The sequence below is a fragment of the Empidonax traillii genome, unplaced genomic scaffold (genome assembly GCF_003031625.1).
Source record: "Empidonax traillii isolate 1590-97213 ecotype Southwest subspecies unplaced genomic scaffold, ASM303162v1 scaffold215:size2007263, whole genome shotgun sequence".
Classification (NCBI taxonomy): domain Eukaryota; kingdom Metazoa; phylum Chordata; class Aves; order Passeriformes; family Tyrannidae; genus Empidonax; species Empidonax traillii.
In genome coordinates this window covers 801,992-817,624 of record NW_020955408.1, presented here as the reverse complement: position 1 = coordinate 817,624, position 15,633 = coordinate 801,992, and the positions used below count along the sequence as shown (strand labels likewise).

The following is a 15,633-nucleotide window of genomic DNA, read 5'->3' as shown; positions in this document are numbered from 1 at the left end:
TGATTACACTTGAGGGTCAAAGAGACTGATTTTTGAGAGGCAATGCTATTCTCCATGGGAACTGATGGATTTTAGATGGATAAAGGACTCCACAATCAAAATATCTCTGCCCTAATTAGGGAGCAGCATATATTGCTTTTTACACTTCCAAATGCAGACCATGACCAACATGTATGATGAAACTAACTTCTTCTCTAGATTGTTTATTACACTTCTTACACACGGCCTCTGGAGGTTATTCAGCTACTCTTTCAGAAAAGCTGCCACTTATCAGGTCCACTTTATCAAGATTTGCACAGAAATGAGGGACTACAGCAATCATTTTATTTTTTACCTTATATTAAGTTTTGCAAAGTTATTTACTGTTTCCTGTCATAGCAGTTTATCCTTGTCACCAGTAAGAGATGAAATTAGCTCAGTTGGTTAGAACATGGTGCTGATAACACTCAAGGTTGTGAGTTTGATCCCCCTATGGGCCACTCACTTAAAAGAATTGAATTAGGTGATCCTTGTGTGTCCCTTCCAACTCAGAGTATTCTGTGAAATCTGTGAATTTTCAAGGATCTTTTGACAGTAGTTTCCTTTCTTGAAAGTATCAATACCTCGAAGAGTGTTTGTATGAAAAGTTTCTCCATACAAAAAAGAAAAGAGGAAAAAAAAAAGAGTCCTGAACAAAAGCAATCCTGGGAATGCAATTTTAAGCTGAAAGCCATTTCGCATGAAATAGGTAGTATGACTTTACGAGTGGAAATTCTGGAATACAGCCTCTATATAAAGCAGTAAGCTTTTCCACGGCCTCCTCCATGGCTGCTAAAGGGAACAGTTACCACAAAGCCAGTACTGGTAGATACAATGTGGATTTTTATCATCTTCCTTCACTGCTTTGTTTCTGCCTTCCAAAGCACTTTTCTTTTTATTACAAAACAGGATGGCATAGAAACTGACTTAAAATTTACACCTATAAGAATAATCTGAAGGCCATTCCTTTACAAATCCCTTATGATTCAACACATCTTCAATAATAAAGAACACAGAGGATTAGTGGAAACTGGTTGATTTTCTGTACAAAAGCAAAAAAAAAAAAAAAGACAAACCAACAAAAACATTTACCCAAATCAGAAACACCCACTTTCAGATGTACCTATTTTATTATTATCTAATTATTTAGCTAGAATATTTTCACATTATCTTTTTATGGAAGGATTTGTGTTCACTCAGCCACAGGCCAATACCTTTCCCCAATAAGCCTTCTAAAGCCAGCTGTACTGCACGGTTTCAAACAGACTAAATTTAGCCAGTTCTGTTCATCAGAGGAATGCTGTGTGTCAGCTACATCAAAGCCCAAGGGCAGCCTGATAAACACTGAATACAGGTCACGTAGCTCTGTAGCTAACAAACTCTAAGAGAGCTTGTACTCGGGGGCATTCAAAGCAGTTTTGTCATCAACAATCTAGTATCCCTTGAGCCCCCATGTCGTTTCAGTTGCCAGGCAACGCTGGTGTTAATGTCTTAGAGGAGAAAAACTTACCAGGCATCTGGCCGTTCATCTGGTTCTGCATGTGTGGTGCAGGAGGGCCCCCACCTACCATACCATCTGAAGACATGTTGTGCGAGCGCGGAGGTGGGGGAGGGCCGCTCTGACTCATCCCTCCCGGACCCATAGGCATATTCTGTGTGGGTGGCTGAAAGGAGACAGTTTAGTCAAACACGAGAAGCAGTTAGTCTGACAAATATATTATATGTACATATGGTACAGCAGTTGCCTATATTGTTCAGCGGGGTATGAAAGAAAGCACTGAAATGCATTTTTTGCTCTTTCTGATACATTTTAACTCCTCCCAACATTACTTTTGGCAAAACATTTAACATTTCAATCAATTTTACATGAAGTATTACATGCAGACAACACCACAGCACCTTCGAGCACCGCTTTAAAATAAAAAAAACACAAATCAATGCCTCATTAAAAAATTACATCTGAACAGTTCAAGACTGCTGGAGTCACTCCCTCACAAACACACAATAGCTTTCCTTCAACAGAGAAATAAGTCTTCACTGTAATTCTCTCACATCAACAATTTGTTGCCGCTAACAGACCTTGCACAGGGACAAAACAGGTACAACATGAGATGAAAGCTTCTGAATGCTCATAGACCAGCAAAAAATTTGCACCTGGGTGTGGTAAAACACTAGCGATCTCTTCCCCATTCTCCCCCGAAGCGCTGAAGGCCTAGTTCATAATTCCGTGCCAAACACCCCCTACAGACTGGAAGCACATTAGTGCTGGCCTCCAAAGGTCCAGAGACAGCTGCCTAGAAAGGATGTTTTTGGCAAATTTCCTAATGAAATTGTGAGGAAAATAACTGAATAACCTTGAGAGTTCAAAGAGGGAGAGCAAGAAAAACAATAAATACAAGGGGGAATTTACTGGTAGGTTTTATTCACGGCAATGTAAGGAGATGCAGAAACTGCTAGTAGCCAGCTTCACTTTCCTACTAAAAACACCTGTGAGACTCTACAGTCCTCCTCACATACCTTAGCCAAACACTTTCAGGGGAATAAAAGTCATCTCTGTGAGAGTGAACACCTGGCTCTCTGGCTTTTGAGGATTCTCTCTACAGGCCATAACTATCCACGAAAACCCCTTTCCATGACACAACCACATGTCCATTTTTCAATGTTTCTCTTCTTCGGAAAGAACCAAGAGTGTGAACCCTAAGTTCCTGTCTAGCCCAGTGTCCTCTTATGCCTACACCTGCTCATCAGGAGGTTCATAAAGACAAAGAACAATGCATTGGTAAAAAGGCTTTCCCAATGAGTGTGAGGCAAGACCCCTTCTTAGCCTTGGAGACAGTAACATCAGGGTTACACAGACACACACATATTTGCTTGCCAAGGGAGGGGAGTGAACAGTACGGATTTATTGTCTCAGTGCTTCTTCACATACTTCAAGTGGGTATCATTTTCCCTGCAATACTTTTAAGAATTCCTCAAGAACATAGGCGAAGCTTTTTCTCAACAGAAAGAAGGAAGGAGATAAAGAAAAATGTAAGCAAGTGGGTAAATTCTCTTACTAAATTCCTTTCATTCATCCACAGTGAAAAGAATGACATTTTATAAGCAAGTTCCTTCCTCATCCTATAGCAGAAGTGGCAGAAGGTAGAGAAAGTAAGAATGAAAGGCGGCTCTACTCTCCGAACTGCTTTATTTGGTTGTTCTTCCTCCACTAGCGAGCAACCAAAGCAAGGTTGCTTCACCTCAGTTAAATCTTCCTTCCCCTCACTTTCAAAACTCACTATCGTCCTACTTCTGCATGTAACAGAAATTATCTAAAACTGATATTCAGAGAAACAAACAAAAAAAGAAAACAGACTATTTTTAATTTTTATTTAGAAAGTATGTTTAGGAATACCAGCAAAACCAACACACTTGGTACCTCCACATGAGCAGCCAGAGCTCAGAGACTAACAGTAGTCCCATGTTAGCAAACTGAGGGCAAAGTCAGAAACCAACCAAGCTGAAATGTTTCCAGAATTAAAATGAACTTCTTAGATTCCAAGCATAAAACATTAGCAAATCCAATGTTCCTACAACACGATAATGAAAAATACTATAAAGTACTAAAAAAGATTAGACCCTACCTAGGTTTTAGCTATCCTGTAGGTGATAATGCATAAACACAGGCACGCCCCTATGCATGGAAAGAGGGAAGAAAAATAACTTCAAAGGTTATCTGAGAAAAACTACATTCCAACTCTAACATTTAAGTCTGGAAGTTTTCAAAGCTACTCTCCTTTAAGACAAACACTGCAGTTATCAAAAAACCCGCATAAGAACACAAACACGCAAGGACAGGGGAAAAAAGTATTAAGAACTTTAAAAATCCCATTAGATACAAAAACCTGCAAGAGACTTCACAAACCACAGGGAATTAAGAGAACTGAGGGAGTAATTAAAAACACTCAAAAAGGTACAACCAGAAAATAACTCAGCAAAAGGAGCTCCTGGATATAGAAGCAGCCCAAAGACCTGTGTGAACTCACTTCAGATTCTTGAAAATAAAGCAAGAAAAAGGACGAAACTGCTAAAAAATTCCAATCTTCCATTACAATAAACTACCCTATAAGATGACTAGAAGGTAGACAAACACTGTACCTCTATTTATAAAAAAGTTGTGGGACCAATTCTAGGAATTATGTGCTCCCTGGGCTACAGGTAAAATTATGAAAATAATTAGAGTACCATAAAATGCCAAGGGTAAAAATAAAGATGACTTAGTAAAGTGTCAATAAAGTAAAATCTTGCTAATCTATTAGAAGTTTTTTAAAATATAAATTAAACCACCTATATGCATATTTAACAAAATCTTCTTAATACAAGTTTTTTGACAAAGCCTTTTTGCTCAGGGGTACACACTTGCAGTGATCAAAAACTGCCCAAAGAAGTTGAAAGAATAAAGGAACATATAGAGGGCTCCTGAAAATATTTCTTAGTAAATGTCAACATCTAAAGATACTGCACCAGTACTGAACAGAAGGTGCCAAGTAAAATTCAACAGAGATAAATATATGGCAAATACACTGAACTCTGAGCCATTCTTTCTTCAGAAAGAGGAAACTCCTATTGCCATTAACCCAGAGAAAAAATAAATTACCACAACACAGACAGTTTGCTCAGGGGAAAAAAAAAAATCACAAAAAACTCTCCAAGAAAAAACAAACAGAAAACTCCAAAACGCATAAAAACTATTCATAATACTCGTGGTCACTTTCTGATTATCGTCAGTACTTGATATATCAAAAGTAATGTACAATATGAAAGAAAAAAAAGACCAAGGTATTTGTGATCATGATACGCATTCAGTTGGGGAAAGCAATCACCAAAAGATACTGTAAAAACAGAAAGATTCTGAAGATAGGTAATAGTGATTAAAAATTTTGAATGTTATCACCTGAAACTAGTAAAAAAGGATGGGTGTTTTTTTTTAAATATAAGAAGAAATTTAACGTAAGAGGATATGACAGAAATACAACTTAATGTATGACACATACAAAAAGTAGATCCTTCAATTTATGGTTTAACAACAAAAAAAAACCTCAGGAGAAGAGTCAGTAAATGGAGGAATAACATTAAATATACAAGGCACCACATAAATTATATAAACCTGAGGAATTCATTAGCACAAGGCACCAGAACAAAGTTTAAATAAGGTTCAGAGATAATTAAACATACATATATGCAACAGAAACAGTTATACAGAATATTACAGAGGATATTTTAAAAGTGTATTATAAGCTTTCATGTCAGATCATAAACCAATCACTATATGATAGTAATTAAAATGAAATGTCTCCTGCAGATATAATTATTCCCCAGTGAAAATCCTCCAGAGTATTTTTCTACTGGACGCAGACAGAAGAAAACAAGAAAAAATTGTTTTAAAATGGCAACTTCCCTATTTCTATTGGAGTTGATCCAGGTTTTTACAGGTGATAAACTTCTTTAAAATCAGACTTCATTAAAATACCCCACAACAATAATTAAACAAAGACCCCAACCACACAGCCTGGGTTATTTAACTTTTTTTGTTCTTTACAGAAGGAAATGGACTATTCGCAGTAACATGCACTACACATGGTGAAGATCCTTTTAAAATACAAAAGGATTACACAGCCCTCCAAAGAAACAACCCACCCACTGCGAAAGGAAAGCTACCCAACATGAACCCTACCCCTTAAGTCTAGTTATGAAGGGTGAAATGGAATACAAATGTAATAAGGTTAACAGAACCAAAGGAAAGGCTACTTCCCTCCTGCTGGATGCCTGACAAAAAGGAATGAAAACCAAAATCACTGACGATTTTATTCCAATTATGAAGTAGAAAATGTTAAATATTTTGCTATCAGTAAAAAGTAAATTAAAGAATTAGAAGATGTTAGACATGGCTTCACTTGCTAAACACTAATTTTTGGCTCATTTCCCCAAACACACAGATTACATTTATAGCTGCTATGAGCATTTAAAATTTATCAGAGCATGAAAAACAATAATTATAAGCTATTTAGTCCAATTCTGCAAATCAGAACTGGAAAAAGACTGAAACTGACCCAACAGCTGCAACCAAAAAAAAAGAGACAAGAAAAACAAGAGAAAAGAAAAAATAGACAAGATTTTAACTGACAACTTTCAGCAAACAAAATCATACTAAATCTAAAAATTATTTGAAAGCATGCACTTAAAACAACAGCCACACTGCATTTTTTTAGAGGTTTTTTTTCTTTTAAATAATAACTTAGATCAAATGAAAGACAGTAAGAATAAAATCTGCCATGGTGGAATTGTACACCTGGAATTTTCAAGGATTTGTTTATGGAACTTCTACTGCTATACAAACTGAGGTGGAATACTAACTCAGTCATCAGTGAAACGTAAAAAACCAGGAACTACTGTTACGCACATTAAAATGCAATATAGTTAATCAATACAACTAGCAATAGATATTTAAACTACACTATCAAAAATACAATTTTCGTGAAATCCTCTCCGAATAACACTTAAAAGCTACATGGAATACAAACATAAAAGCTTTCTAATCTTTCCAAGAGAAGCCTTAAAAAGAAGAGGACTTAATAAATCATTTTTGTCTTCAATTCTCAAATACCATTTTCTGCAAAGTAAAATGCAGAGTACCTCCCAGGAGGTACTCTGCCCTGCGCGTATCACATGGCTAATATAACAGGACCTGTCCTGGTCTCAGAGAGCAGTCCTCTGTTGATAGGTGGTGATGGCACCTGCAGAGTATACTTACTGAGGTGTCAGACTGGGAAGTAAGACCATAAAGGAATACATTTTTGAGAACTAAAAGAGTAGGGATTTATTTAATTGGGTTATGACTCTTCTTCTACAATGAACAGGGTATTCTAGAACTAAATGTCTCAAAAGAAAAAAATAAAGAACATGTATCGATTTTCAGCAAGTGTAATATTTAGGGACAGAAAAGATTTCTATAGGAAAAGTATTAACAATCATATCTAAACAGTAAAGTTAAATACAAATGTAGTTTCTACTCTCACTGTTGGAGTACAAGGTGTGACACTAGCAGTAAGGAAATCTAAATGACATCCAGTTTATATATCTTGATTTACACATCTGTATCTTCAAAAATCAGAGACATTCTGACTTAAGATTTGAACAAAATTTTAAAATAGTGCATAATGTAAAACTTAAAGCACTCTGTTTGAAGAGGAAATTGGAATTTTTATTGTTTCAAATTGCAGATATCACCGTGTAAAAATATTTCACCATACCAATACTCTTAAACATTTTAACAAACAGAAAATTTAACTCTAAAATATCTGATGACCTCATTGCAATAGTTATTCTGATAATTTAAAAATAATCACAAAAAATTTGTAACTCTTGATATAACTAGAAATTATTTAAATCAGAAATTAAACAATCTGGTATGAATTCAGAAGGGTTTATGATAAGTGACTATAAATGAATTAACTGTAGATATTAGCTTGCAGCACACTGAGTTACTGAAACTAGAGAACTTCAGAGGTGCTCTATAATTCCCCAATAATATGCAGTTCATATCTGCCCCCAAAAGCAGGAGCTTTGTGTTCCACAGCCTCTTGCCTCTTTTGCTTTTAAGACGGATTATTACCTGGTCTAATATTTACAGGTTTTGCTTGCAGTTAGTAACCTAAGAGAAAAAAATCCACCTCTCTGCTAGCTGAAAGGTCCTATGTAAACTCAATTAAAGCAGAAAGAATCGCAGAAAGAATCCTGCAGAACCCTTAAAGCATGGCACTGGGGGAACAGCAAAACCAAAGAGGCTGAAGGACTCAGCACCTGTGTACCAGACTGCCTAGTACAGGTCCCAGCAAACTGCCTACGGTTCAAACTGGCATTCATTGAGCAGATACTGTACCACAGAGAGGTAAATCACATCTTCAAGTATGAAAGAACTATACTTCAGAGCATACTCTTATTTCAAACTGCTAGCTATTTTTACTGATTTCTAAATCAGCCTCAGAAGTTAGGAGGCAACAGTAGTAGTTTTTTGTGTACAGTGCACTAGCTCCCCGTGTGGACACACCTCATTAGCAACACATGCAAAGTAGCTTAGAGAACTTAAAAAACCCTCTGATTTAAAGTGGTAGCTAGTAGTCTCTGAGTTCACCTAACATACTAACAACTTAAATTCCCACATTCCGATTTTATTTATTTTTTTTTAAGTGGAGTTGAAGAAGCTCCTTCCAGCAGCTCTCAGTTTCCAACAATATTCACTCAGTTGTGCCAACCCAGTCCTGAAGTTAGTCTGAAGTAATCCAGAATGAAAATGTTACCCTTTACACCTAATTAATTTTGACTGCAGATTTTTCATCCTACAACAACTTTAAAACATCACACAGCAGAACTGCAGTTGATGAGAGCACAGCTCTGGTGATATCAGCATAACCATTACCATCAAAATGAAATCTTGGTAAAACAGCCACCAACCTTCTTTTCAACTTTTAAAAGCCTCTCTGGACCAAAACAAACAACCTGGAAAAGGAATTTTTATTATGAGACCATGGAATACGTGGATCAATTGAGGATCCACAATCTGAAAATTCTTTTAAAAACACAACATACACAATTCTCTTTTGCTAAAACAGGATGACATTACTAGCTCTAGAAGATTTATATCGACACAAAGACTATTATTCTTAGAGATTCAACAAAAAAAGCTAGGGAAGAAACTGCCTACAAAACTTACATCATAGTAAACTTGGTTGTTTTGCTTTTAAGTCTTCTCAAAAACTTGTACTACTGACAATTCTACAGGATTTCCTTCCTATTAGCAGATTTTCAGTTTGATGGTATAAGCAATGGATGTGTTTCGTTTCATACTCTACTCAAAATAAATAAAAATCTGTATCCCTATTTGTAAAACTAGTTCTCTTTTGGTTAATATCTCATAACCACATCTTTACATACAATGAACCTGCAGACAAACAGTGTGTCCACTGAGAGGTCAGAAGCCAAATAGCATGCAAAGCGTCAAAGAAAGCAAATGGATAGAGTTAATCACATGCCGGCCTAAAGCAAAGACAATTAAGTGATACAGACACACTGGACCTCTCTGCAAGCACTGAAACTGCTAGATCATAATGCATTGCTTTTATAACTGGTTACTGCAGTCATACCTGAGACCTAGGCTATGGACAGCAACAAGAAATTAAAGCTCATCTCTAACAGACCTGGAATACTGTACAACTTCAAGAAAAGTCGTATTTTCCATTTTGTTCAAGTGCTGAGATCACTAACGCAGTGGTAATGCTGACATCTTAAGAGTACTGCAGTAATACAACATGAATCTCCATGTCCCACATTTCCCACTCATCGCTGACAAAGCCTAATTGGGTGCTGGCGACTATTTCCAAAAGATGCTTACCCCACGTGCTTCTTGCTTACAAAACAAAGGACATCTTTTTTGTTATGCAAAACCAACATTGCAAATAAAAATGCAAGAGCTTGAAGAGTTGGAGGAACAATTAATTTAAGAAATTAAGATTTTCATGGAGTATGCAAGCCCAAATAAATTAGCTTTTATCGATTATGGATTTGCACTGGCTTGAGTTTCTAATAACACGACAGGAGTGTGAAGCTAAATTTCTTTTACCCATCAAATCATAGTGGTTCTACTTGTACCTTGTTTGAAGAGCACCAGGAAAACTCCTTGGACTGTAGTCACACGATATGGTAGGTATGATCACTACATCTTTCCTCCCTTTCCCAAGAAATCCATTACCTAATATATTTCCTTTTAAAAAGTCTTGAGAAATTATTATGATTTTTTAAAAATTATTTAACAAACATTTAATCAGAGCAACTATTCTTCAAAATCCAAGCTCCAGTTATGACTAATAGCTCCCTCGCCTCTTGACAGGAAACATTTGACCTTCCTTTTGCTCTGTTCTCTGTTAAGTCAGTTTACAAATGGTTAATCTTGAATTGGGCATGGACTTGTGTTCTAAAAAGCCAATGCAGAATTATGCACCATACTGCTCTGTGTATCTGCTTTAAAACTAATTTAATCAATACACTAACATTACATACACACTGAATTAATCCAGAGGTTTAAAGATTGATGCCAGCTGTGAGGAACAAGAAAGCACACACCACAAACAAACTTTTTGCTATACTACCTATCCTGGTTTCCCGTGGGATAGAGTTGATTTTCTTCCTAATAGCTGGTACAGGGCTGTGTTTTGGATTCAGTAGGAGAATAACCTTGATAATACACTGATGTTTTAGTTGTTGCTAAGCAGCACTTACTCTTAAGTCAAGGACTTTTCAGTTTCCCATGCCCTGTCAGGGAGCAGGTGTGCAAGAAGCCAGGAGGGAGCACAGCCAGGACAGCAGACCCCAACTGGTAATAGGGATTTTCCAAACCATAGATCACACTCAGACTCGGCACTGGTCTAAGCAAAAGCTATCTCAGTTTAATTACAGTTACATTACTCTGCAGTGATGAGTGACAGGACCCAAGCAAACGGCCTGAAGTTGTGTCAGGGGCAATTTAGGTTGGATATTAGAAAAAGCTTCTTCACTCAGAGGGTGGTTGAGCACTGGAACAGGCTCCCCAGGGAGGTGGTCACAGCACCAAGCCTGACAGAGTTCACGAGGTGTTTGGATGATTACTCTCAGGCACACAGTGTGACTCTTGGGGTGGTCCTGTGTAAGGGCTAAGGGTTGGACTTGACAATCCTTGTGGATCCCTTCCAACTCAGCATACTCTGTGATAACTATTATAGTATTTTATTTAAATTATTAAACTGTTCTTATCTTAACCCATAGGTTTTAGCTTTTCTTCTGATTCTCCTGCCCATCCCAGTATGAGGAGAGGGAAGGTGTGTGGGGTGAGGGAGCAGCTGTGTGGTACATAGTTGCCAGCTAGGGTTAAACCATAACACTACCACAGATATCAGACTTTCCCAGGCACTTAGTACATAACTGAACAAGAATCTCATAAATTTAAGATTCCTCTCATCATCAGTAACAAGTTTTTATTTCAGAATTTTATTTTAAGCTATTAAAACTGATCCATGTTTTTATTTTCTGGATCCCACCTTGCTTTTTTCAAGAAAAACAGCATCAAGATAATTCAATTAACATATATTTTAGACAACTTTTATGTTCAGATAAAGGCTACCAAAAAAGCAGAGTGCACTGTTCAGTTCCTAAGACTACAATTTTTTTTCTAGAAACATCATAGGTTTATTAAAACTATAGATTAAACACTACCCCTTTGAAAAATAAAGTGTGTTTAAGATCATATGAGACTTTCCACTGTTTGACTGAAACCATGCTTACGTCAAAAATTCCTATTTAGCCTGCAGAACTCCACAACTTAGGAAAAAAAAAAGACAATCGCCACCCACAAACAAAATAAATTTAAAAAGTCTTCCAATAAGTTGAAGGCAAGTTTTCATCAAGTGCTACTAATTATGTTTACTGGTTCTATCACTTGCAGCAGTTGTTTTGGAAATAAACAGCATTTCAGTGCCTGTTGATGTTGGGTGTTTATAAAAAGCAATTACCATTTTATATAGAAGTATTTTATAACTAAAGTGGCACAGACTCCACTCTAATCTGTGTGACAAGCTTGGAAACAGCACACAATAAGGGATTTCACAAGTCCTACAAAAAGCTTTAGTTTTGAAATAAATATCTCAAGCAAGAAAAAAAAAAGACTTTTTTAATTAGTTTATTAATAATCTTTCCAGCATTGTGAAATTTAGATAAACAATTTAATGTGATGTCCAGATTTTTCTACAACTTGGACACAACAAGTTTTTTTTGGAAACTTTATCTTGCAACTGGAAGAAACTGGCCCTTTCAACTTTAAAAAAACTGGTATGTTATGCAAGTGAGTAATAATCATTTATTTTCAGCACCTTCTTGAAATACACATTGAAAACTCATGCTCTGCATTCTGACAGAAGGCAAGATATATTATGTAAGAAAAACACTGAAAAAAAAAAAAAACTTCTGCATTTAAAAAAATCCCCAAATAATGAAACCAAATCAAATAATCAAAAACCCAATCAAATAGTTCCTGCAGACCTCAATATCTACCCATCATAAAATGGAAAGTTCCCCTTTACATACCAAATAAAGTGATGGTCATGAGTTGTTTCCTTATAAATACTTGGCAAAATTAAGACATAAAGGAGAGAAAATGTCCAAGTACAAAAGCTGGAGTTTTTTTATTCAGCAGTTTGCAACGCCTTTTTAGGGCCACTAAAACACTGTCAAAAACAAACAAACAAAAAAACCAGAGGATAAGATGCCTGTTCTGCAGTTTGAGATTTCATGTGTTTAGGAACACACGCACACAATACTTCACTACCACTTTAATTGCACCTTTGCTCTCTACAGTTCAAGGACGCCAATACCTTGTTATAGCCTCCCTCAAAAGCAGCACTAATGAAATATCACTTCAACAGTGTTGTGTTCCTCACCTTACAAGCCCCTTTTTGGTAAGCTGGCTCATCTGACAAGGTGGTGGTAAAGAGACTTCTAACTGCTATCCAAGCAAGAAACACCTGTGACACCTCTACAAGAGGAAACAGTTGTATCAACTTCAGAAGTGGACTTAGTGCTCTTATCCAGATGGGAAGACATTCCAAAACAGCCCTCCCCTTAATAATGCTGCTGTTCACAAAGCTGAGGAACAACTGGCTGGCTCCAGAATAACCTCACACTCTTTTTGTCTTTTAATGTGAAAGAAGGTCTCTAACCCCAAAAGTCATCATTTAATACTCTAGCGTGCATACAAAGACAACAGGAGCTTTGTTATGACACTGGAGTTTCAGTTTTTCTAGTTCCCTTCACCCAGACCCTGCAGTGCTTCCTTCACCTGTTCCACCTTTTCCTCACTTCCAGGTCCTCTTTACAGAAACATTTCTCTGCACAACGCTGTTGGCTCACTGCACTTCTTGTTCTCTACAAGCAACACCAGAGTTTCAGAAAGGATGCCAGACATTTCATTAGAACAGTGCCTTCTGAAGGACGAGGACAGAGATACAGCAGCTGACCATGAACATTTTCCCAACAATTTTCCCAGCCATGCTTTATGTATTAAGTCTAAGGAATACTGCCAGAGGATACAATGAAGTTATTATCAGGTTAGAATCATTTTAGCTTGTATTAAAAACATCACTGAACCTGGCCGTGCATCCTTTTTCTTCAGTGTGAATGCTTATCTTAGCAGCAGTATTCTCTTTTCAACCTCACTTTACTACATAACTATTACTTTCTACAAAATACTTTGAGTTGAGAAATTTTTTGAGAATTTATTTAGCTGATAAAAACAGCAACAAGATAAAATCTAAACAAAAAAAGAATATACAGTTTACTAGGAGAACAACCTTCCAGAGATGAATAGATGAGATGGAATCCACCTTCAGAAGCTATCCAGACTCAATCCCTCCTAAGTTATGTGGAAAGTTACTGCATTAGAAATATGATAATTTAGTATCAAAAATAGTAGATGTCTACACAGAGTATCTTTCTCCATATTTAACTGTTGCTACGCACAACCTTGAATGTAGTAAACTGCCCAACAGCTGATAGAGAAGCATGGCAAAGAAAAACTTAATACTTTCAAGACAACTTGAGCCTCATCAGTTCTTAAATGGAAATCCAATAGAGGGCAAGAGTCTGAAGTAGTTTATCCTGCATTGCAGGAAGTAGTAGCTCACATATTCCCAAATTCTTCTAACTAAAATTTACTGGGAAGACAAAGAATTTAAAGAATATTCTTCTATAAACCCCAACAAAAGTAACCTTATCTGATTATGCTACCACATTTCAGGGATATCTTTTACTTGGTAGGTCAGAGTGTCTACATTTAGGTAACACTGAAGATCAAAATTTCATTTTGTATTTTAGTTTGTAAGAAAAACAAAGAAGTTCCTTTTTTAATTCCCCTCCTCAGCTGCTCAAAGGGGACTCCTTCTCCCTCCACCCAACACTACGCTGTTTTTCTCAGTAGTGTAGAATATTCCTTCCATTCAAAATCAGAAATGCACTTCAGTCCAGATCTGCAAAAGCCTTTCCCAGCCCTATCTTCATTTTCTTTTAAGAAGAGAATGTCATCACATTCAACTTTAACAGCAGGGCTGTTCGCCAGGGACTAGGATAAGGTCAAATTCATTTCCAGTTGTCATCAGAACCAGGATATGAATTAAGCCTCAAAAAACATATTAGTTGAGGAACACACACAGCCCTCTTAAAGGTTTCTCTCCCTCCCCCTCAGCTACAAGCATGGATTTATAAAAAGAGAAGCCTCTACAGGCACAACAGGTTGGACATAATGAAGCACTGTTTCTATAGTCCTCTAGGTACCAACTTGAAAGGATGCTTTGCTAGTAGCAATGATTGGAGAACACTTCTCCAGAGACCAAAGAAAAAGTAATTCAATTTCAGTTGGTGAAAACTAGTATCTAGGAATGACTGTTTTACAGACATTCTTTTTAGTTTCATATTACAGAAATGAATCAAGACTATATTAATTCAAGAAAAGTCTTATTACCAAAAAAACAAAGAACTTCCTTGTGTTACTCACAATGAACTCCCCAAGCTTTCCGATTAACACAGAAAGCAAACAGATAGAAAGCTATTTTAACGTTTGCTGTTTCTTTCCTTACTGCTCCATAAACAATGGAACATGGGAAAAATTTCATGATTCTTATAAAATACAGAGTTCAGGAATACAGATGCAGAAAAATTTAGATTAAAAAGACAGCATGTAATATCCAAGAAATGTAAAGTAATGCAGAGTCTTAAGTTAAGCCTGTGAGCCCTTATTTTTTTCATGCTGTCGTTACCCATCTTAAAAAAGGGTTGTTTTCCAAAACAGGAGAGAGGCAAAGAATTTGAGACTTGACTACAGTATAGAAAAGCACACAAAAATTTACCCAGCCTCACTCCACTGAGGCAAGAGCATGGATGATATTCCAGTGAAAAATAAAAATAAATTATTAAAAAAAAAAGCCCATCTTATCCCCCCACCTTTCCCCAACGTAGGAGGAAAAAGTGTACTGCTGTAGTTGTTGACTAAGTGCCATAGCACTACAGTTCTCAGCTGAGGGAGGGGAGGGGGGGGGAGGCCAGATAATCTCTGCACTGCACATCTGATTCACAATAAACAGTCTCCAGATAAACAAGTCAGGTTTCAAGCAAGACCTAAGCACCACGATTACTCCAAATACAGCATGAAGACACACTGCATCACGTGCTCACTATACAGTAAATCAGAGGTAAAGTGTTTGGTCATTACCTCAAACACCTGTTTGGTTGTTTTGTTTTGTTTTTCCTCCAGGAATCCAAATGAAATCTATTACCTACTTTTACACTATTTATACTTACTGCTGGTAGAAGAGACTGCATGTTCTGGTTGGAGTCAGCAATAGTGGCCAGGTAAACCAAGTTTGTATGCAGCATCTGCTGGTATCTATCAAAATAAACAAAGCAAAACAGATCTTAATTCACAAATACAGTAATATCAGAATTTACTCTACACGTCAAACAAGCTACCTCTGTAAATCAAGATTCAAGAGACTTATAAGAGCA

General features: G+C 36.8%; 1 protein-coding gene across 4 annotated transcripts in view; it reads right to left on the bottom strand.

The window, feature by feature from the left end:
- Positions 1-15,633, bottom strand: part of SS18 (SS18, nBAF chromatin remodeling complex subunit) — a 44,649-nt gene that overhangs the window by 23,866 nt on the left and 5,150 nt on the right. For 3 of the 4 annotated variants that reach the window (XM_027887553.1, XM_027887551.1, XM_027887552.1), the window contains exons 3-4: positions 15,430-15,514; positions 1,529-1,682 (exon numbers count right to left, since the gene is read on the bottom strand). In XM_027887553.1, coding sequence (XP_027743354.1) covers positions 1,529-1,682; positions 15,430-15,514 — 239 coding nt within the window. Of the gene's footprint in view, positions 1-1,528; positions 1,683-8,473; positions 8,519-15,429; positions 15,515-15,633 lie in introns of those variants that run through there. The other variant, XM_027887554.1, reaches the window with a different exon arrangement.